The 24,183-nt window shown below is 41.2% G+C and overlaps 1 protein-coding gene across 15 annotated transcripts in view; it reads right to left on the reverse strand.

Annotated features, from left to right (window-relative positions):
* The window catches only part of NSD1 (nuclear receptor binding SET domain protein 1), a 170,633-nt gene that overhangs the window by 40,656 nt on the left and 105,794 nt on the right, over positions 1-24,183 (reverse strand). For all 15 annotated transcript variants that reach the window (XM_054487297.2, XM_054487292.2, XM_054487296.2 and 12 more), the window contains 8 exons: positions 22,891-23,161; positions 21,536-21,645; positions 17,165-17,240; positions 14,661-14,779; positions 13,138-13,281; positions 9,656-9,779; positions 4,405-4,605; positions 1,407-1,586 (listed from right to left, as the gene is read on the reverse strand). In XM_054487297.2, the coding sequence (XP_054343272.1) occupies positions 1,407-1,586; positions 4,405-4,605; positions 9,656-9,779; positions 13,138-13,281; positions 14,661-14,779; positions 17,165-17,240; positions 21,536-21,645; positions 22,891-23,161 (1,225 nt within the window). The remainder of the gene's footprint in view (positions 1-1,406; positions 1,587-4,404; positions 4,606-9,655; positions 9,780-13,137; positions 13,282-14,660; positions 14,780-17,164; positions 17,241-21,535; positions 21,646-22,890; positions 23,162-24,183) is intronic.

Consider the following 24,183-nt stretch of genomic DNA (forward strand, 5'->3'; position numbering starts at 1 on the left):
AAGTTCAGACAACCAAGAGAAAAACTGAAATAAGGAATTCAGAACTCTAAGTACTACAATTAACATACTGGTGATGAGTGCTAAAATCTTCCATTTAACTAGCAAAAATCAAGTTGTCAGGGATGACAAGGATAGAAAAGAAAATACGTAAAAGGTTAATACTAACTCTGCTCTAAAAAACAAGTATTTTAAAAATGAATAAAATGGCCGGGCGCACTGGCTCACATCTGTAATCCTAGCACTTTGGGAAGCTGAGAAGAGTAGATCAACTGAGGTCAGAAGTTAGAGACCAGCCTGGCCAACATGGTGAAACCCCATCTCTACCAAAAAAAAAAAAAATTAGTGGGGCATGATGTTGGACGCCTGTAATCCCAGCTACTCAGGAGGCTGAGGCAGTAGAATCGCTTGAACCGGTGGGGGCGGGATGGGGAGCGGCGCGGCAGCGGAGGTTGCAGTGAGCCGAGATTGCACCACTTCACTCCAGCCTGGGTGAAAGAGCTAAGAATAAAATATATAGAAAATTTATCTTTCCTCTACGTGATCTTTTAAGAACTAATATTCTTACAATGAGAAAATATATAACTAAAGTTCACAAATCCCTTCACTTTTTCCATCACGTTCACTCTTTTTCTATTAATTTGTATAAAATTGCTTGTTAACAAAACACAATTACATGATAATGCTATTTTCAAGAATTGTTTCTATCTAGGTATCTGACTTTCTATCTGCTGACATGCATGAATGTCTGGAATAATGCCACTTAATATTAAGCAATGATTTTTTTTTTTTCTGATGGTGAGATTAAGTGAATTTTTGTCTTTACTGCTTCAATTGTTTATCATTTTAACAAAATTGAAGTCATTATTCAAAATAAGAAAAATTAAACCTCTCCCTATTGGGCAACAAAGCCAAGTTTTAAAAGTTCTGCTGGACAGGCACAATGGCTCACCCCTGTAATCCCAGCACTTTGGGAGGCCGAGGCAGACAGATCACTAGAGGGCAGGAGTTTGAGACCAGCCTGGCCAACATGGTAAAACCCTGTCTCTACTAAAGATACAAAAAATTAGTTGGGCATGGTGGCGGGCACCTGTAATCCCAGCTACTCGGGAGGCTGAGGCAGGAGAATTGCTTGAACCTGGGAGGTGGAGGTTGCAGTTAGCTGAGATTGTGCCACAGCACTCCAGCCTGGGCAACAGAGTGAAACGCTGTCTCAAAAAAATAAAAAAATAAAAAACGTTCTGCTATGTAATCATTAATTCAGGACATCATTTCCTGAATGGCAGATGAATAGTATCATTTCTAATATTTTTTCCAGTGGCAATCTGATGAAAAGTATTTTTGTTCCAATTAAAACATTGATTTAATCCCTTTTTAGACTACAAATAGAGGAAGAAATGATTTCTTACCTTCTGAGCACACAAAGCACCAGCTAACATTAACATGCTCATGATTTCGGCAGCCCCGCCTAGGGGTAAAGTGATTAGGGCAGATGATACTATTAGATGCAAGGATCTTTGACCCAGCAGCCAGGCAAAAGTCATTGGCGTGGTATGCCACAGGACAGCGGACACAGCGCATCAACCGACCTAAAGCAGGAAAATCAGGGACAAGCAAAAGAAAAACAAAAATATTAAATATAAAAAGAATGTGAGTTATTCAAGTCTATTTGTTAGCACTGAAAAAATGTCACAAATAGAAGGAATGACCACTAAGATGATGGATCTTAAACACACGATCCGCCAAGAAAACTCAGATGGGAGCTATGTGATAAGTCTCCAAAAGCAATCAAATCCCGTAACTGTCAGTGAGCCTGCTTCAACAAGGGAAAGCCCAACTCAAACCACCGTCCTGACAAGTAGGAAATCAGCCCCAGAATAAATAGGGAGAGGGGAGAGAACAATAATGCCTGCCTGGAACTCTGTGATTCTTTTAAAGCCTTTCAAGTGAACGAACCTCTCTACCATCTCCAGAGGAAATACATCCCCTCAAATACTTCATCTATTATAAACCATCACCAAACCACCACCAAACCCTCTAATGCAATCTGTAATAACAATTAAAAACGAGAAGGCAGCCAACTGCAAATCTTTTCATTTTTCTTTGTATTAATAAAGACACGGGGTTTCCCTATGTTGCCAAGGCTGGACGTGACCTCAAAGTCTGTGTGCTCAGTCTTCCCACTTCCTGCTTTACCTTCCCAAGAAGCTGGAAATACAGGTGTACACCATCATATTCATCGAAACTGCAATTTTGATCCAACAAGTTAAATTACTTATGAGACCCATGAGGCCAGGAAATAATCCTAAAAAAGGTACTGACAGTCTGATTAAAACAAACATCAACACTGCTAAATTTTACCTCCTCAATCCTCTATGGAAAAAGTCAAGGTTCTTTTGGCACACATGAATTCACCAGCAGAGATACAGTACTGGGTTTTTCCAGGTGCGGTGGCTCACGCGTGTAATCCCAGCCCTTTGGGAGGCCAAGGCAGGCAGATCACCTGAGGTCAGGGGTTCCAGAACAGTCTGGCCAACATGGCGAAACCCCATCTATACTAAAAATATAAAAAGTAGTCGGGAGTGGTGGCAAGCACCTGTAATCCAAGCTACTCCAGGGGCTGAGGCAAGATAATCTCTTGAACCTGGGAGGTGGACATTGCAGTGAGTTGAGATCACACTGGGCAACAGAGCGAGACCTCCTGTTTAAAAAAAAAAACAAAACAAACAAAAAAACACACGCTGGGCGCAGTGGCTCACGCCTATAATCCCAGCACTTTGGGAGGCTGAGGCAGGCAGATCACCTGACGTTAGGAGTTCGAGACCAGCCTGACCGATATGATGAAACCCTGTCTCTACTAAAAATACAAAAATTAGCTGGGCATGGTGGCATGTGCCTGTAATCCCAGCTAGTCAGGAGGCTGAGACAGTAGAATCATTTGAACCCAGGAGGTGGAGGTTGCAGTGAGCCAAGATTGAGCCATTGCACTCCAGCCTGGGCAACAAAAGTGAAACTCCATCTCAAAAAAAAAACAAAACAAACAACAACAACAAAAACAACTTGTTTTACCAAAGAGAACACATTTCAAAACTTAAGTTTACCTATATGCACAGAGAGTTTTGGAAAACTCAGGTCTCAGCTTAACTATGAAGCAGAAGAAAATTTCTAGCACAAGAGTTTTCATTAAAAACAACAACAACAACAACAACAAAAAACAAATCAACACGAAACCCCCAATCCTGCCTTGACATGCATTTCTGAATGATATCACACACATAAACCAGAGATATAAAAATGGCCGGCCAGGCACGGTGGCTCACACCTGTAATCCCAGCACTTTGGGAGGCCGAGGCAGGCAGATCACCTGAGGTCAGGAGTTCGAGACCAGCCTGACCAACATGGAGAAACTCTGTCTGTACTAAAAATACAAAATTAGCCAGGCATGGTGGCTCATGCCTGTAATCCCAGCTACTCAGGAGGCTGAGACAGGAGAATTGCTTGAACCCGGGAGGCAGAGGTTGCGGTGAGCCAAGATTGCACCATTGCACTCTAGCCCAGGCAACAAAAGCGAAACTCCATCTCAAAAAAAAAAGGCCCAGGGGGGCCCCGCGCAGTGGGTGGCTCACGCCTGTAATGCCAGCACTTTGGGAGGCTGAGGTGGGTGGATCACGAGGTCAGGAGATCGAGACTGGGTGACAGAGTGAGAGAGCGAGACTCCGTCTCAAAAAAAAAAAAAAAAAAAAAGCCCAGGGGAAGACTACACTCCGGTTTTCTAATCAATAGGGGGAAGAGGACGTGCAGCAGAACACTTTCTCAAACTACATCTCCCATGAAATCCAAATATTTAATACCCTACCACACAACCACATTGTGTTCTATGGAGCCCTGGCATTGCCTGGCTGCTGAACTAGTTCGTTATGCCCCTCTTCTCTCCCAAATACAATGTTGGTAATCTCTCTGATAAAAGCTAGAGAGAGGCCATAAAGTGACATGGTGGATTGATTGCATTTGAAAATATCTGTTGCCAGCCGGGCACAGTGGCTCACGCCTGTAATCCCAGCACTTTGGGAGACCGAGGTGGGTGGATCACGAGGTCGGGAGATCGAGACCATCCTGGCTAACACGGTGAAACCCCATCTCTACTAAAAATACAAAAAAATTAGCCAGGCGTGGTGGCGGGCGCCTGTAGTCCCAGCTACTCAGGAGGCTGAAGCAGGAGAATGGCGTGAACCTGGGAGGCGGAGCTTGCAGTGAGCTTGCAGTGAGCCAAGATGGCGCCACTGCACTCCAGCCTGGGCAACACAGCGAGACTCTGCCTCCAAAAAAAAAAAAAAGAAAAAAGAAAATATCTATTGCCAATTAAACTGAGGTTTTACAATTAGACTGGTCCACATAAGAAATCCATACCTTTAGATGCAGAAACATTGGCTGGATTAGCAGCATGACAGGTTATACAGATGTGGAGGGAGCACCGGAAGCCCTTGTTCTGCATAACAGTGGGTGGGTACTTCTGGACACACTCTTCATGGTAAAACTTTCCACACAAGGGTAGAAGGCACCTTTTAACATCTTCCCCACTCTGCTTACATACAAAACAGGTATGGATTCCTGAGAAGCCAAAAGAAGATAAATTAGTAAGAATTCAAGAATCTACCAAATGCTAAACCATTAGGTGAAAAGTTCACAAGAAATTTTATAATGGACTGATCGGTTTGACATCATGTGAACCCACTGTAACAATCTTAGTATTATTAAAATGAACAATCTGATAATACATACTCCCTGACGTGATACAACAGAAAGTACATGCTGTCTACAGAAAATGCTTGCCGCTGGCACCCCCGCCAAAAAAAGAAAAAACCGAAATTAAACCTAATCAAGCCCCTGGACTAACTACAAGTTTACAGGAAATATGGATGACACAGGAACAAGTTAAGGGGATACCTCCAGGAGGCAACCAGCGAAATTTAAGTTGGGCTGGGAGAGGAGGCTCACGCCTACAATCCCAGCACTTCGGGAGGCTGAGGTGAGTGGCTGGCTTGATTCCAGGAGGTTGAGGCCAGCCCAGGCAATGTGGCGAAACTCCATCTCTACTAAACATACAAAAATTAGCTGGGCATGGTGGTGAATGCCCGTGGTCCCAGCTACTCAAGAGGCTGAGGCAGGAGGATTGCTTGAGCCTGGAAGGTGGAGGTTTACTGAGCTGAGATCACACCAGCGCACTCTAGCCTGGGTGATAAGAGTGAGACTGCCTCAAAAAAAGGGTGGGGGCAGTATTGTTACAGATAAGTAGAAACTGAAGAGATGTATAAAAAAGTTTACACTACAGGAAATCACCCGACATACAATGCTGGTAATCTCCCTAACAAAACCTACAGAGACGTTTTTGGCCTCTCTCTGGATCTAGCTCTTGATTCAAAACATAATAAAAAGACATCCCTGAGACAAATGAGAAAATTTGAAAATGAACCGGCTAGTAGATGACACAAAGAAGTTATTACATATTCTTGCTATACATTAGATGTTGTGTTAGAAACCTTTTGAAATATATGGAGAAAATGAGACAGAAGTTGATAACTATTGAAATTAACTGAATATATGGAGATTCTTTACATTGTTCTACTCTGGTGTATGTCTTAAGATTTTTGTAATAAAAAGTCAAAAACCGCCCAGAAGTAGTGTTCTCAGCACTTGGGAGGCTAAGGCAATTGGATCACTGGAGGCCAGGAGTTCAAGCCTAGCCTGGGGAACACAGTGAGACACCATCTCTACTAGAAATACAAAACAATTAGCTGGGTGTGGTGGCAAGTGCCTATAATCCCAACTACTACAGGGGCTGAGGCACGAGAATCTCTTGAACCTGGGAGGTGGAGGTTGCAGTGAGCTGAGATCACACCACCATACTCCAGCCTGGGCCACAGGAGACTGTCTCAGAAAACAAAAAAACAAAAAAACAAAACAAAACAAAACAAAAACCACAGACCTCTATCTCTCTGTGAGATGCAGTACAACATAAGAAAAAGAGCCTAAGCTTGACAGGTAAACAGATCTCAACATGAATCCTCCTACAGGTAATCGCTGGAAATGGAAGCTCATTCAAATCATCCATTTTATCTATAAACACTGAGAACATCCAGCAAATAAACATTTTAAGAACAATATTTGAATATGTATTTGTAAACAGGGAAAACACTACCTGATGCTGAATAACTGGTAGCTTTTTTTTTTTAAGACTCAATCTCCCTCTCTCGCCCAGGATGGAGTGCAGTAGCATGGTGTCAACTCACTGCAACCTCCACCTCCTGGGATCAAGCAATTCTCGTGCCTCAGCCTCCCAAGTATGTGGGATTACAGGCACCCACCACCATGCCTGGCTAATTTTTGTATTTTTAGTAGAGACAAGGTTTCACCACATTGGCCAGGCTGGTCTCAAACTTCTGACCTTAAAAAATCCGCCCACCTTAGCCTCCCAAAGTGCTGGGATTACAGGCGTGGTAGCTATTATTACACCTGAGCAATCTAAACAATGATGTGACCACCCTATTGCAGGAAAATAGGGTAAGCCAAGAGCACTAATAAATGACTCCCATTTCTTACACTGTACCAAAACTGGTAAAATGTCCTACTCTCAAAGATAATAGCTTTCCTAGGAAAAAGAGAAAAAACCCCACGAATTTAAAAAACCAAAAATTAAAAAATTCTATCTTCTCTATACCTCATGTCATATGCAAAACTTAATACAAAACACATCACAGACCTAATAGTGAAATGTAAAACTAAAAAATTCTATGAAGAAAACACAGAACTAAAAATCTTTGTGACACTGGTTGGACGTGGTGACTCACACCTGTAAACCCAGCCCTTTGGGAGTTTGGGAGGCCAAAGCAGGTGGATCATCTGAGGCCAGGAGTTTGAGAACAGCCTGGCCAACATGGTGAAACCTCGTCTCTACTAAAAATGCAAAAATTAGCTGGGCGTGGTGGTGCACGCCTGGTATCCTGGCTACTCGGGAGACTGAGGCACAAGAATCGCTTGAACCCAGGAGGTGGAGGTTGCAGTTAGCTGAGATCACGCCACTGCACTCCGGCCTGGGTGACAAAGTGAGACTGTCGCAGATTAAAAAGAAACAAAACAAAACAAAACAAAAAAAACTTTGTGACACTGGGTTAAGCAAAACTTCTTAGCTATGACAGCAAATCACAGTCCATAAAAAGAACAAATTGATAAACTGGATTTCATAAAAATTAAGAACTATTAGTCTTACAAACACATCACTAAGAAAATTAAAAAGTTGGCCAGGTGCAGTGGCTCATGCCCGTAATCCCAGCACTTTGGGAGGCCAAGGCAAGTGGACCACCTGAGGTCGGGAGTTCGAGACCAGCCTGACCAACAGGAGAAACCTCGTCTCTACTAAAAATCCAAAAATTAGCCGGGCGTTGTGGCGCATGCCTGTAATCCCAGCTACTTGGGAGGCTGAGGCAGGAGAATCGCTTGAACCCAGGAGGCGGAGGTTGCCAAGATTGCACCATTGCACTCGAGCCCGGGTGACAGTGCGAGACTCCATCTGAAAAACAAAAACAAAACCGAAAAAAGAAAATGTGGCCAGGAATTGTGTGTTACACCTATAATCCCAACACTCTCAGAGGCTGAATGAGGAGGACTGCTTGATCCCAGGACTTCAAAACCAGCCTGGTAATAATGTAATAAAATCCTGTCTCTACAAAAATATCTTAAAAAATTGGCCAGGCATGTGGCAAGCACCTGTAGTCCCAGCTACTAAGGAGGCTGAGCCAGAAGGATCGCTTGAGCCTGGGAGCTTGAGGCTGAAGTGAGCCAGAATCGTATCACTGTACTCCAGACTAGGCAACAGAGACCCCGTCTCAAGGAAAAAAAAAGAAAAATGGGAGGGGAAGGGAAGTGGCAGGGAGGGTACAAAGTGTCCAAAAACTTGAATGTTCTCAGCAGCTTTATTTATAATAACCAAAACGGGAAACAACTCAAATGTCTATCAACAGATAAATGGATCAACAACCAAGTAAATCCATACAACAAACTACTACTCAGCGATAAAAAGAAATGAACTATCAATACACACAACAACCTGACTGAAATAATGCTGAGTGATGATTTCACAGATGCATACATATATACATAAAAATTTATCAACTCATACCCCTGAAATATGCGCAATTTTTTGCACTTCAATTCTACCTTAATAGAGCTGTTTTACACACTCAAAATGATTTTTCTCTTGACCCTATAATATCCTCCCTTTAGGTACTGTCTTCCTTTCTGCTGAAGTCAAGTTTCTTCAAGAAGTTATGTATACGGCTATCCACTCACCCTTTAATCTAGTGTAATGAGACATCCTCTGGCAAAAATTGAAGCATTTTCTCACTGCCACATACAAAAGCCTCTCTTTACTCCAGAACCTCCTTAGTATCTTTGCTGCATCTGCCCCTACAGATAACACCTGACTCCTGTGGCTTCAGAGATATTGACTAGCTCCTCCTCTCCTGCCAGTAACTCGTTATAAGAGCACATACGCCCAGGTAGTGTCACTGACCATTATCGTACCCTAATGACAGTTTTTCTTTGGGAAGTATGATCCATATGTGCGGCTTCAATGACTTACAGGCATAAGATCTATACCTCAACCCTGATTTATTCACTGTTTACATGCTGTAACATCTACACATCATGCTAAGGAAAAAAAAAAAAGGAGAGAGAGCGGCGACAGAACACTTTCCAGCCTGGGCAACATAGTAAGACCCCCCCACAACAAAAAATAAAAAAAATTACCCACGCATGGTGGCAAGTGGCTGTAGTCCCAGCTACTTGGGAAGTTGAGTTGGGAGGATTGCTTGAGCCCAGGAGCTCAAGACTACAATGAGCTATGATCACGCCACTGCACTCAAACCTGGACAGCAAGACCTCATCTCTTATTTAAAAAAAAAAAAAAAAAAAAAAGAACACTTTACTTAGCACAGCTTTATGAAGTGCTTTACCAGCTGGTCTCAGCTGACTACTCCTATTTTCTAACCCAATCTAAGCATTATAACCCGCAAATAATCTTTTTACTTTTTTGGTAAATATTTTTATCGATGTATAATGTACACATCGTAAAGTACACACATCCTAAGAGTACAGTTGATGAAGTAAACATGCTCATGTAATCACTACGCAGATTAAGAAATATAAAATATTACCAGTAACCAAGAAGCCCTCTTAGTTACTGCCTATGCCTCTTAACTAAAATATCCCAAACTCTAAACACATTGGCCTGTATTCCATATTCCCCAAATGTTTTATACACTTTCATTATTAGACCTTCTGCCCTTCCCCTCCCGACATCAATTTCTCTTTTCTCTCTTAAAGCTAAACACAGATACCTTCCTCTATGGCATTAGCTCGTCTTTGCTTACATTACTCTCTAAATGTATCGCCAGCACAGTGCTTTTTGCACTGTATTATGCCACCCACTTATTACTCACTTGGTGGCTTTTCTGAAAGCAGTGACCCCACAGCACCATTTCTGTATCTGTAACAACTAGCCCAGTGTTGCCACAAAATAGTGTCTCCCTCCAATAAATGTCGTTCCTGAAAAACTTAAAATTCAAACTTTCTTCGGAGGAAGACCGTTCGATATCTACTTTACCTGTGCGACATTCATTGCAGATAAATTTTCCTCTTGGCATCTCAGTCAATCCAAGGCACTCCAGGTGGAAAGCCCCACAGCACTGAGCCTCACATAACAGCAGCTCACCCAATTTTTCACAATTCTGTTAAGAGAAAGAAAACATCTGTTTTTTCATGTTTGAGAATCAAGAGTAAAACCACTGTCGGTGGGTTAAAGTAAACAAAGGTTAAACGTGGCAGAAAATGAGGTGAGAAAGAGGCAAGGGCCCGTAGTTGTAGATTTTATTCTAGTTACAAAGGTGTACCACTGGAGAGCTTTAACAAAGGAAGGCTAAAATCAGGTATTCATTTTTAAAAAGACTGTTCTGACTGCTACATGGAAAACGAGTTCAAGAGTAGAAAGGTCAGAAAAGAGCATAGAGATAAACCAGAAAGCTACTGAATGGTTCAAGCAACAGACACTGGCTAGCTAGAGTTGGGTCATAAAGTTCCAAAAGAGCTCCCACCAAGGTCTAAACAGCCCTTTTGGGATATACCTACAACCATCCCAGAGAGAGATCACTTTTCTGAAATAATCTCAGCTAAGATAGGGCCTCACTTAAGACAGGGGCTTAGGAAATAACAATGGGCATCTGTCGCTATAAAACATTGTAAGATTTATGAATTTTTCTTTTCTTTGAGACGGAGTCTTGCTCTGTCGCCCAGGATGGAGTACAATGGCACAATCTTGGCTCACTGCCACCTCTGCCACCTGGGTTCAAGTGATTCTCCTGCCTCAGCCTCCCGAGTAGCTGGGATTACAGGCAAGCGCCACCATGCCCAGCTAATTTTTGTATTTCTAGTAGAGACGGGGTTTCACCACGTTGGCCAGGCTGGCCTCGAACTCCTGACCTCGTGATCCACCCACCTCAGCCTCCGAAAGTGCTGGGATTACAGGTGTGAGCCACCGCACCCAGCCCAAATATTTTTAAAGCCTTGTACTACTATGAAGAGCAAACAAGGGGAAAGGTGACTAAGTAAGTTTTAGCTTCAAGAACTCATATAAACAAAATAGGTCTTGATCACTTAAGAATCAAAGCTTAAATAAAAAACTAGGACAGCTTTAGAGAGAAAGGTTAGAGAGGTAGCCTGGAATTGATAGGGGAACTCAGGGACTTTATCAACCTATAGTCTGAGATATCCTCAAATGTCTGACTCCCCATTATCTACTATTCACACATAAAAATTGAAAAATAGCACTATATATTGTACTTTGCATATTCAGAGTGCCAATAACGTTTCTATATATAGTAAAACAAAACTGACCTTCAGCACTTAAATAGGAAAACGTTAATTACAATGTGAATTAGAAATAAAATTTTTGCATTAACTAAATGTTATAGACTAATTCTTCAACTGGGATAACCATGTAATTTATCTTTCACTTGAGAGTGAAAAGAAGTGCTATTAATAAATTATGACAGCACAAGGGACCTACACAAAGACTGATCCAGAAAAGCCAGGACCACAGGGTCACCTTCCCTTTAATCTTTTCATTAAATGATCTTTGTAAAATGTATTTACACTCTGACTTGTCTCACTAAGTAAATAATGGGCATAACTGTTTTTGAGGATTAAGACTGTTGTTTGGGATCTGGTCCAAGAATGTAATAGTGAAGATAATAGGCAAAGAAACTGGATTGAAATTATATTGGCCACAATAACATTTTCTGGTCTGAGTTTACTTTTTTAGAGATCTCAACTTATTTATCTATTACTATTTATTATTTGTGAGATAGGGTCTTACTCAGTCACCCAGGTGGGAGTGCAGTGGCATGACCATGGCTCACTAAAGCCTCTACCTCCCCAGCTTCAGGTGATCCAATGACCTCAGCCTCCCCAGCAGGGGAATTACAGGCACGCACTATCATGCCTGGCTAATTTTTGTATTTTTGGCAGAGACAGGGTTTTACCATGTTGCCTGGCTGGTCTCAAATTCCTGGGCTCAAATGATCCACCCACCTCAGCCTCACAAAGTGCTGAGATTAGTGCTCTGCTTGGCCTATGGTTTCAATTTAAAAAAGAAGAACTGGCCAGGCGCGGTGGCTCACGCCTGTAATCCCAGCACTTCGGGAGGCCGAGGAGGGCGGATCACGAGGCCAGGAGATCGAGACCATCCTGGCCAACACGGTGAAACCCCATCTCTACCAAAAAATACAAAAAATTAGCTGGACATGGTGGTGGGCGCCTGTAGTCCCAGTACTTGGGAGGCTGAGGCAGGAGAATGGTGTGAACCCAGGAGGCAGAGCTTGCAGTGAGCAGAGATCACGCCACTGCACTGCAGCCTGGCCGACAGAGCGAGACTTTGTCTCAAAAATAAATAAATAAATTAATTAATTAATTAATAAAAAAGAAAAACTAACATCCTCAAGTTTTTTGTTTACTTAAAAGACAAGTCTGTAATCTTGACCTGTTGGGCTACAGGTATGAGCCACTGCAGCTGGCTAATTTAAAAAAAAGACAAATTTTTTAAAAATAGAGACGGGATCTCGCTGTGTTGCCCAGGCTGGTCTAGAACTCCTGACCTCAAGCAATCCTGCTGCCTCAGCTTCCAAAAGCATTGTGATTTGTAGGTATGAGCCACTGCGCATTGCCTATCTTCAAGTTTTTATATACTAAATTTTAAGAATTACATAGGTAAATCAAGACCATTAAAAATATATATATTCAAATGGTCATTGACTCTACTCACAAAGACTTAAAGTCTCTAACAATAAAGTGGAATCCCCTATCTCACAGAGAGGCAATCCAACAAAATGGTTAAGACTCTAAACCAACCAAGTCCAACGGAGCTTAAAGGTTAGAAAAACGGAGAGGGAGACTCTAAATCCAGACTGCTGAAGTTTAAATCCAGGCTTCTCTCATGAATATAAGCAAGCTATTTATCCTCTCTGTAATTTAGTTTCCTCATCTGCAAAACGGGAATAATCACAGAACTCTACTTACGAGATTATTAGGATGACTAAATAATGTAATATTTATAAAGTGCTTGGAACAATACTTCATACATAGTAAATACTGTATAAATATTTATTAAATAAATAAAACAATATAGGTGGTAGGCTTTCTAAAGTCACCATATTAAAGGAAAAAAATCTCGAAGCTAAAATTACCCGTGAAAAGTTGCTTACAAACCCAAAGATTCTGACACCATGAGAAGTACTGGAGAATTATATCTGAATAAGCAACCAGAGATTCACATATTCCATCTCAGACTTGTTTCACAGCATATATTCCTTCATGGGCCTTAAGGGCAGGTGGTTCACCAACACTAAACTATTTCTCCAAGTATCTTTCTTTGTGGGGAGAAAAAAAGGGGTCAAATCCTTAAAGAAAGTGACTCTACTGGAATCATCCAAAAGCATTGTTATTCTACCAAGAAACCATCATAAATAGATGGAGTGGGTTTCCCTTTAAAGATGAACATGCGATGAAAACACAAGTGGGCAAACATTTCTCTACCTGACAAACATTCTCCTTGAGTGCAGCTCCTCCACCGCGTTCACCCTGCATTTTTTTAGAGGCAGGCATCCCAGGATCGTGTTCTACACCTTCCTCAACAGTCTCCTTGGGGCTTGCGGCCGTCCTGTGAGGCATTAGTTCTCCCTTGCAAAGAAAAAATAATGTCCCACATCTGTATTATTGATGTCTCTTCCATTTGACCCCCTCCCTCTGGGCTGCTATTTGTCTAGCCATTAAGCACTTACAGATGTTCAGCCAATCACTCAGGCGGACTGCATGCAATGTTAGTTCTAACCCTGCTGTGATTGGGCGGGTAGTGGGCGCCTCATGCCCTGCCACTAACTGCTCTGAGGCTGTTTGTTCCACTGGAACTTTCTGAGCTGTTCCATTTTAAGGTTTCACTAAGGGAGAGAAAACATTCTTAAGTTTATTTGATTACTTATTTGTCCTTCCAAGATCAGTGTTTCCTAAATAATGCCCCTCTTGGGCATTCTATTCAAATTATCCTGGAAAGAAACATTCTGCATCATAATGTGTGATGCTGACCTGACTTCTCTCTTTTAACCTGAGTTGGAAACCCGAAGATACTATCAATGATTGCACTAATGCTTTGCAAGTAAATGGTTTTAAATCTTTTGTTTCCTGAAGGCCGATATTCATAAAAATTGTCCTATGATTAAGTAGCTGATGGTCTCCAGAAATAAACAAGTAAATCTTCCCGCTAACCACAGCAGTCTCGATTTTTTTTTTTTTAAAATAGAGACAAGTTCTCACTGTATTTCACAGGTTGGTCTCAAAATCCTGTTCTCATATGATCCTCCCACCTCAGCCTCCCAAAGAGCTGAGTGGCATGAGCCACAACGCCCAGCTAGCAGTCTCAATTTTTTTCTTTTGAAACAGAGTCTCACTCTGTCACCCAGGCTGGAGGGCAGTGGCATGATTTCGGCTCACTAGAACCTCTGCCTCAAGGGTTCAAGTGATTCTTGTGCCTCTGCCTGATTAGCTGGAATTACAGGCACACGCCACCACACTCAGCTAATTTTTGTATTGTTAGTAGAGATGAGGTTTCCCCATGTTGGTGAGGCTGGTCTCGAACTCTCAACCTCAAGTTATCTTCCCGCCTCGGCCTCCCAAAGTGTTGGGATTACAGGCGTGAGCCACAGCACCTGGCCAGTCTCAACTTTTATAGGACAGTATCTAAGTTCCTTCAGATCATATGTTGACTTGATATTGTGCTCTATGGTCTTACAAGTTTACTTAACGATGAAACACTTATATACCTGATTGGACACCTACAGCATAGGATGTGATGATCTTTTAAAAAGACCATACTGACAGCTGCAATACATGCCTTGCCTTATTATTAGGATAAGGCTCTACTTTTCCTCCAAGATTCCTTATGGCCATCAGCCATTTCAGTAGAATAGTATCCTTAAGAAAACTCAAGGGAAAGAGGGATGTGGCCTCTGGTGTGAAAAGTAGCTTCTCTTTAGAAGGTGAAAAGATCAGGAACTGAGTAATACCTCTGAGCCTGGAATCTCTTTTGACGAGTCATCATTTTTCACTTTTTTACACTGCATCTTGGCTGCAGCATGTCTCTGTCGTTTTCGCTTCCTTGGTTTGTCAAATATCTTGGTAGTGCCTATGACAGGAAAATAGGTGTTATCTGCTGGCTAATAACACACATGTCCAAAATCTCTTATCCTATTATTAGAATAAAAACCAACCTTAAAACTCATTTAATTCTCCAGCTTTGTGGATTAGGAAAACGGGGGAAATAAGAATTGAGACTAACTCATGATGACATAACAAGAAGGGAAATGGCTACATATATGTAACTTCTCCCTCATATAGATTAAATAGTAAGTGTATAGGTTATTACAGAAATTTTAATTTATATGATTGAAATGACAAATCTTGTAGTTCCTCAAAGGAATTAAATCCTATAGATAAAGAAATGCATTTTACTAGTCATCAGAAGATACCATTCCCTAGACTTCCAGATTGGAGACAATAATATAAATCACTATATGATTTAAAGATTAAGGACCGGGCACCGTGGCTCAAGCCTGTAATCCCAGCACTTTGAGAGGCTGAGGCCGGCAGATCACATGAGGTCAGGAATTTGAGACCAGCCTGACCAACATAGTGAAACCCTGTCTCTACTAAAAATACAAAATTAGCCAGACATGGTGGTGCATGCCGGTAATCCCAGCTACTCAGGAGGTTGAGGCAGGAGAATCACTTGAAACCAGGAGGTAGAGGTTGCAGTGAGCCGAGATCACGCCACCGCCCTCCAGCCTGGGTAACAAGAGCGAAACTCCATCTCAAAAAATATAAAAAATAAAAAAAATAAAAGGATTAAGATGGAGAGTTGAGGCTGGGCACGGTGGCTCATGCCTGTAATCCCAGCACTTTGGGAGGCCAAGGTGGACAGATCACGAGGTCAGGAGATCGAGACCATCCTGGCCAACATGGTGAAAACCCCATCTCTACTAAAAATACAAAACAAATTAGCCAGGCGTGATGGAGTGCATCTGTAGTCCCAGCTACTCAGGAGGCTGAGGCAGGAGAATCGCTTGAACCCGGGAGGCAGAGGCTGCAGTGAGCCGAGATTGTGCTGCTGTACTCCAGCCTGGGCAACAGAGCCAGACTCCATCTCAAACCAAAAAAAAAAAAAAAAAAAGAAAGAAATTCTTCTAGTCCCTCCTGCACTTTCCGTTAAACACATTTCAACTGTGTTGTAGAAACATAAAGAGGAATCTAAGAGGTATTTCATAAAACATTTAGGATATTTATGCTAGTTAACAATATGAAAGCCGGAGTTTTGAAGACTGCCTCAGTGAGCTCTTTTTTGACTGCCTGATTGAGGTGGAGAAGCTCTGCCATCAAAACTGCTTGCAGCCTAACACTAAAAGAAGAGTTAATATGAGCACAATAGAAAGGTTCGAAATTCTCATAAGCTGGAACACTTATACAAAATTTATAATGGATAAAGTCCATGTTGTAGGTTTTATTTTAAAAACAAAATATCAAAATACAGGAAAAGAGCTGTTGTTATTATTATTACTACTATTATTTTAAAAGACATGGTCTCTCATTGTTGCCCAGGCTACAGTGCCTGGTGTGAGCAACAGCTCTGTAGCCTCAACCTCTCGGGTTCAAGGGATCGTTCCATGTCAGCTTAACAAGTAGCTGTGACTACATAAATACACCACCATGCCTAGCTAATTTTTTTAAACTGTAGATGGAGACAGGGTCTCACTAAGTGCCGAGCCTGGTCTGGATGGAATACCTGGCCTCAAGTGATCCTCTTATCTTGGCCTCCAAAGTGCTGAAACTGCAGTTGTGGGCCACCATGAACGGCCTGATATTATTTTGAAAGCAGCTTACTTTTAAATCTTACAAGCAAATTGACCAACCTATGGGATTACAATTGCCACATGGCTAAAATAAGCTAACATGTTGCTAGATTTACTTGTTAGAAAATTTAATAATCGTAGGCCACATTAAATATAATCTTCCCATGATACTCTTTGCTAGCAGACCACATCTGTTGCAGTGTGCTCAAATCTGGAATAATATTTCAAAAATGACACTAATCAATAAATTGCATTGGCAGACAAATGAAGAGTGGAAGACAGAAGTGACATGGAGGAAACCTGGGGTGGATAAGAAGACAGGAGTATGACCATGAAATTGGTCAGGTGTGGATTTAGTTCCCTGGCCTTGCTACCTTGTTCATCTTCACATTTCTTCTATAAAACAGGAATATTATAGATAATAACCTAACTCTCTGTAATGCTTTAGAGAGATTACAGGTAGCATTCCTACTAAAAGTCCTGGCAGAGTAGATATTCACTTTATCAATATTTTTTCTTTTTCAGGAAGCAGATTTTGGGCAAACCAGTTTTAAAACTTGTACCTCACTGGTCGGACTTACACATGTAACAATTTTTGTGGTTAACAGACAAAGGGCTTCAAACTTACTACTGCATTACATTTTTTAAATCTCAAAAATACTCACCTCCACCAAAATCTTTTGAATAAGATGTGGCACAAGATTCAGTTATGCCATTCTCCAGGTGACCAGCTTCATAGCACTACAAATAAGTGAAAACAACACCATTTACAGAGGAATGAAAAAATAAACCCTTTACTTTATATGCCAAAGTCTGAATTGTCAGCTGCCATGGATATTGAATTTGGACTTGTTTTAGCAATTAAAGAAATCAACATGACCACAGTAAAGGGTTGAACAGAAACTTCAGGGGGAAAGGAATCAGATTTTAAAATGCTCCAACAGATAGGGCATGATGGCTCACACCTGTAATCCTAGCACGTTAGGAGGCTGAGGCCGGTGGATCACCTGAGGTTGAGAGTTAAAGACCAGCCTGACCAACATGGAGAAACCCCATCACTACTAAAAATACAAAATTAGTCGGGTGTGGTGGCACATGCCTGTAATCCCAGCTACTCAGGAGGCTGAGGCAGGAGAATTGCTTGAACTCAGGAGGTGGAGGTTGCAGTGAGCCAAGATCGCACCACTGCACTCCAGTCTAGGCAACAAAAGAGAGACTCCATCTTAAAAAAAACAAAACGAAACAAAAACAATGCTCCAACAGACCTGTGAACACCACCTACTCCTTAAGAAAAAATAAAGACTTGCCAGAGATTTCCAACATATAGACTAGATACACAATGCTTTCTGTGACTGAAATGGAGAAAGAGAAGGGGTATGTACCCAGAGATCCACAGGGTCAATTTTATTGCACTCCACCCTGTACTTAAAATCCATCTTCCTGGCCGGGTGCAGTGGCTCATGCCTGTAATCTCAGCACTTTGGGAGGCTGAGGGGGGCAGATCACCTGAGGTCACGAATTTGAATCCAGCCTGGCCAACCATGGCCAATATGGTGAAACCCCGTTTCTACTAAAAATACAAAAATTAGCTAGGTGCAGTGGTGCACGACTGTAATCCCAGCTACTCGGGAGGCTGAAGCAGGAGGACTGTTTGAACCCAGGAGGCAGAGGTTGCACTGCACTACAGCCCGGGAGACAGAGCAAGTCTCAAAAAAAAAAAAAAGAAAGAAAGAAAGAAAGAAAAATAATCTATCTTCCTACAATTGTATTCACAGCTATTAGATTTGACAGAGACCTGTTTACTTGATGAACTGTAAATTAAACAGTTCTGAAATACTGAATGACATTCCAACTTAAAATGACTTCAGATTAATCCAAATTAAAGCAACATTAAAACTCAAAACAAATACATCAGGATTCTAATCAAGAGCCAAACATTTTATTCACCTCACCCACTAGTAATATACTTGTATGAATTAGTTCCATCCCAAGCAAATGTCTTTTCCTACAAGAATGATAATATTCTTCATCATAACTGTAAAACAACATTTAGTGGTCACAAAAAGTTAGTATAGTAAAGGCCATTCTGGCTGGGCGCGGTGGTTCACACCTGTAATCCCAGCACTTTGGGGGGCCGAGGCAGGCGGATCACCTGAGGTCGGGAGTTTGAGACCAGCCCGACTACCATGGAGAAACCCTGCCTCTACTAAAAATACAAAAAATTAGCCAGGCATGGTGGCACATCCCTGTAATCCCAGCTACTTCGGAGGCTGGGGTAGGAGAATCGCTTGAACCTGGGAGGTGGAGGTTGTGGTGGGCCGAGATTGTGCCATTGCACTCCAGCCTGGACAACAAAAGCAAAACTCTGTCTCAAATAAATAAATAAATAAATAAATAAATAAATAAAGGTCATTTTTGCTGTAGAGTTCCTAATGTTTGGGACTACAACAAGATAAAATACAGCTGTGAATTTCTGAATGCTCATTTTATCATATTAATAAATCATAAGACTGCAATTCTCCTTATGTTCACTATATATCAGAAGTCTATGTCAAGTAAAATGAATGGGCAAATGTTAGGTATCAAATTCAACAAAATGAGACTCCTAGACAAATCCGCAAAATACATTTCTGTAATTTTTTTTAAAATAGCAATCATTTAGATAACAAATCAGTTCATTGTTTAACAGTTACCCAAAAGCTGTGGAACAAAATAATTACAATGCTCCCCAGACTACAGTCAGAGAATAATGCAGGAAATATTCTCATTTCTATTATGATCAATTTTATACCTTAAAATAAAAATTAACGGCACATACACACACGCACACACACAACAATTATACCATAAGAATAAAAATCAAACTGTTCTGTTTAGAATGAAAAAGACCAAAGAACTTCTTAGAGGATGTGACTAAGATGCCAGTAACTTACTTTGTATATATAGTCTAGTGTGGATATACATTCAGCCAGAGTACCCTTAAAGCACTACCAGAACAGATCAATCTCTCATTCTGTTGGACATACTGATTAATCCACCTGCAGACACGGTGGTGGTGTGCCTGGTAAACTAAAATGGAACTGAATCATGGCTTTAGCCTTATGACAAAATATACCTCAGAGTGACCAGGACTTCAACAATGAAGTAGGCCAGGTCAGATGGCAGGACAGACTCCCAAACAGACAAGAGGACACTTTTCTCCAGAGTTTGGTGCTAGCCATAACCAATAATTCTGATTTTCTCTTGCTCTGATCCCAAATTTAACGGCAACCCCCTCTCCCCAAAAGTAAAAATTCAACAGTGACAAAGAGTTATTAAGTATAATTAATACTTAAAAGAGACTGGGAATCTGAGAGAGGGTGAGGATAAATATCAGGGAGTTTTTTTTTTTTTTTGAGAGAGACAGAGTCTCGCTCTGTTGCCTAGGCTGGAGTGCAATGGCATGACCTCGACTCACTGCAACCTCTGCCTCCCAGGTTCCAGCAATTCTCCTGTCTCAGCCTCCTGAGTAGCTGGGATTACGCGCAGGTACCACGACACCCAGCTTTTTTTTTTTTTTTTTTTTTAGTAGTAGTAGAGACGGGGTTTCACCATGTTGGCCAGGCTGGTCTCCAACTCCTGACCGCAAGTGATCTGCCCACCTCGGCCTCCTAAAGTGCTGGGATTACAGGTGTGAGCCACCGGGCCCAGCCAATATCAGGGATTTTTTGGTAAATGGTGCTAAAACAACCGGACATCAATATGGGGGAGAACAAAACTCCAACTCAAAAATTCAAGATGGAACAAAGATCTATATGTGAAACCAGAACCAAAAAGCTCCTAAAAGAAAACACAGGGAGAACATCTTTGTGTCCATGGGATACACAAAAATTTCATTTATTGATTGAGACAGGGTCTTGCTCTGTCACCCAGGGTGGAGTGCAATAGCGCAATCATAGCTCACTGCAGCCTTGACCTCCGGGGCTCAAGACATCCTACCACTTCAGCCTTCTGAGTAGCTGGGACCAGACACGCAACACCACACCCGTTTTCTGGGGTTTTTTGGGGATTGTTTTTTGTTTTGTGGAGACAAGGTCTCCTTTATTGCCCAGGCTGGTCTCAAGCTCCTGAGCTTAAGCAATCCTACTGCCTCAGGTTCTCTAAGTCCTGGGATTACAGACTTGAGCCATCACACTAGATTTTTTTTTTTTGAGATGGAGTCTCGCCCTGTCACCCAGGCTGGAGTGCAGTGGCACAATCTCGGCTCACTGCAAGCTCCGCCTCCCAGGTTCACACCATTCTCCTGCCTCAGCCTCCCGAGTAGCTGGGACTACAGGCGCCCGCCACCACGCCCGGCTAATTTTTTGTATTTTTAGTAGAAAGGGGGTTTCTCCACGTTAGCCAGGATGGTCTCGATCTCCTGACCTCGTGATCCGCCCGCCTCAGCCTCCCAAAATGCTGGGATTACAGGCATGAGCCACTGCACCCGGCCGCCATCACACTAGATTTCTTGAATAAAACACAAAAAGTATTCATCACATAAAAAAAAAATTGATACCCGGTCTCTACCAAAAAAAGACAAAAAATTAACTGGGGAGCCTGGGAGGCAGAGATTACAGTGAGCCAAAATTATGCCGCTGCACTCCAGCCTGGGTGACAGAATCAGACCCTGTCTCAAAAAAACAAAACAAAAGGGCTATGACGACACGGCAATAGGAGAGTAGACTAGTGATGTTTGAGATAGTAGTTTAGTAGAAAACAGGTAAGAGGATTTGAACCCAGAAAAGAAATTATAAGAAACACAAACTTAATCTTCTTCAAAGCATTTAAAAATTTTTTTCACTTGGAAAGGAAACTTGAAACCAGTTAATACACATACATGGTCACACAACTGCAAAACAGCCTTTCATGTAGGAAATCTCAGATAATGTATGCCTGCTGACACACACACTAATTTCTATATGTATGTACATCAATGTTATAACTGCTACTCAAAATGTAATTTTTAAAATTTCTCATTTCCTGAGTTTATTTTAGAACTTACAAAAATAACATACCTTTTTAGAAAGGCCAAGGTCCCCCTTCTTGGGCATAAATCCAGGGTCTAAATCATTGGATTCAAGAAGTTTCTTAGTTGGTTTTCTTTGACGTTTACTTTCATAATTTCCTGAAATGCATGTATCTTTACATTAGATGATTTAGAAACTGGGCACAAGTTAATTTTTAAAAAATCTGTATACCATACAAAATGAATCTCAATGTTTTTGATGTTTTCCCCGTCATCTTATGGGAAGAGACAGGATGGTAATTTGCTTATTATAAAATATTAGTAAACAAAACAAGTAAATAGTTCTCAATGCAAGCACAAACTAATATGAGGGATGTGTGTGTGGTGACTTTAAATCACAAAATAAGGGAGAAATCAGAAGGACAGAACTGTCTTTATAACAACTGATTGTTGGTGAGGACAAAATAAGGAGAAGTGGAGTGAAATAGAACTTGGATAATGGTCATAAATGGACAAAGATTATAGTTTCTGCTCTGCCCCTAAGTAAATAAAATTCAATAGGTAAAAGATAATTCATAGGATCACTCAAGAATTATATAAAAGAGCTGACTTAATAGAGTTTTGGCACGTAGTAGGTACTGAAATAATAACTATCTTTACTATTCTTTCAAAAATCTTTTTTATTATACCCAACTAGTTTAAGCACAATTGGAATCGTTTCTTTGAGGAATAACATCAAAAGCTACTGTTGATAATGTAAAAAAGTTATATCCAAAATTTAAAGAGATACAGAAAAGAGGATTCTTCCCATTCCTTGACTGAGTATAATACTCAATAGTTACAAGGTGAATTAGAGACAATATGTTTAGATCCAACTCTCCCCAGGTGACATATAAAGAATGATCAAGTGAGAAGTAACTGGTAATTAACTTCGGATGAACTGGTAATTACTATGTTGTCAGGTATATAACATTATACATTAATACATTATGATCTCCATTTTATAGATGAGGAAACAAGTTCAGAGATTAAACAACTTCCCAAGTAACACAAGGATTGGTGGAGCCAGCACTTGAAGCACAGTGCTTATTCCACTAATGTGCAGTGCTCCTCTTGAAGCCCTGTTATCCTGGTTGTTAATTTACACAGTGGCTGATCAACAATCATGAAGAGCAACAGTGGAGCAAGGAGCATAGTTATTAAAAATACATCTTCTTGATAGTGTGCCACAGTTCATGGTTAGTAACTATATCTAATTAGCCATCATTTTAAGTATTTCCCAGGACAAAAGGGGGTAGTTTATTGTATATAGATACAATGTTAGCTTTATATCAAAACATACTAAAATCTCCTGCTTCCTCTAATCATATCTGCTCAAATACTGAGACCCCAACCCCACCTTACCTGGCGTTTTAACTAGCAATTCCTCAGACTCAAGGGCAGGCCGTGGAGAGACTTCCGGAGCCACAGGCACAGACAAGGTCAGCTGCGGCAACTCAGCATGTCCACCTCCAAGTTCTGACTGAGCCAAGGGGCCCTCCAAAAATGGAGCCTCCCTTTCAAGAACTGGAGGCTCTTCTTTGGTTGAAATCAAAGAATTCTCGTCCACCTGCTTGTTCTGAGCACTAGATCGACCTCGGGCTAGAAGGCTTTCCTCTTCACAGCGGGAACTTACCTAAGAACAAAAAATAAAAATAGAGTCCACAGGCGAAAATTGTTCTAATTTAAGTGTCAAAAAGAATAACGCACTTTAAAAGGAATGAAATTCTGACACAGGCTACAAAAAGTGGATGAACCTTGAAGACATTATGTATGCTAAGGGAAATTACTTAGACACAAAGAACAAATATCATATGATTTCAAGTATATGAGGTATCTAGAATAAGAAAATTCTTGAGACAGAAAATAGAATGGCAATTGCCAGGGGCTGAGCAGAAAAGGGAGTTATTGGTTAATGGGTATGACTTTTAGTTTGGAAAGATGAAAAAAATTATCGAGATGGATGCTGGAGATGGTTGCACAACAATGTAACTGTGCTTCATGCTACTGAACTGTACGCTTAAAAATGGATAAAATAGGCTAGGCGCAGTGGCTCACGCCTGTAATCCCAGAACTTTGGGAGGCCAAGGCGGGCAGATCACGAGGTCAGGAGATAGAGACCATCCTGGCTAACATGGTGAAACTCTGTCTCTACCTAAAAATGCAAAAAATTAGCCAGGTGTAGTGGCAGGCACCTGTAGTCCCAGCTACTCGGGAGGCTGAGGCAGGAGAATGCTGTGAACAGGGGAGGCAGAGCTTGCAGTGAGCTGAGATCACACCACTGCACTCCAGCCTGGGCAACAGAGTGAGACTCCGTCTCAAAAAAAAAAAAAAAAAAAAAAAATGGATAACATAATAAAATTTATGTTATATATATATATTTTTAACCAAAATTAAATGAAGTTGACTGAGATACACTGAAGCTATAATATTGATAAGTCCACAACAATAATTCAAAAGCAGGGGAAAAAGACTGCTCTAACGTCTCCAATTAAAACAACTACTAATGAACTCCTTAATGTTACAATTGGTAATTAATGGGAAAGAAAGAAGCACTTATTCTGCCTTTCAAGTATTTCAGGACAATAACAGAGTCCAATTAATGAAAGAGACTATCAGTTAATAAAAATAGAGAAAAGAAAATCTGAAAGTCTTCAT

The sequence above is a fragment of the Pongo pygmaeus genome, chromosome 4 (assembly GCF_028885625.2).
Source record: "Pongo pygmaeus isolate AG05252 chromosome 4, NHGRI_mPonPyg2-v2.0_pri, whole genome shotgun sequence".
In the NCBI taxonomy this organism is placed as follows: Eukaryota; Metazoa; Chordata; class Mammalia; order Primates; family Hominidae; genus Pongo; species Pongo pygmaeus.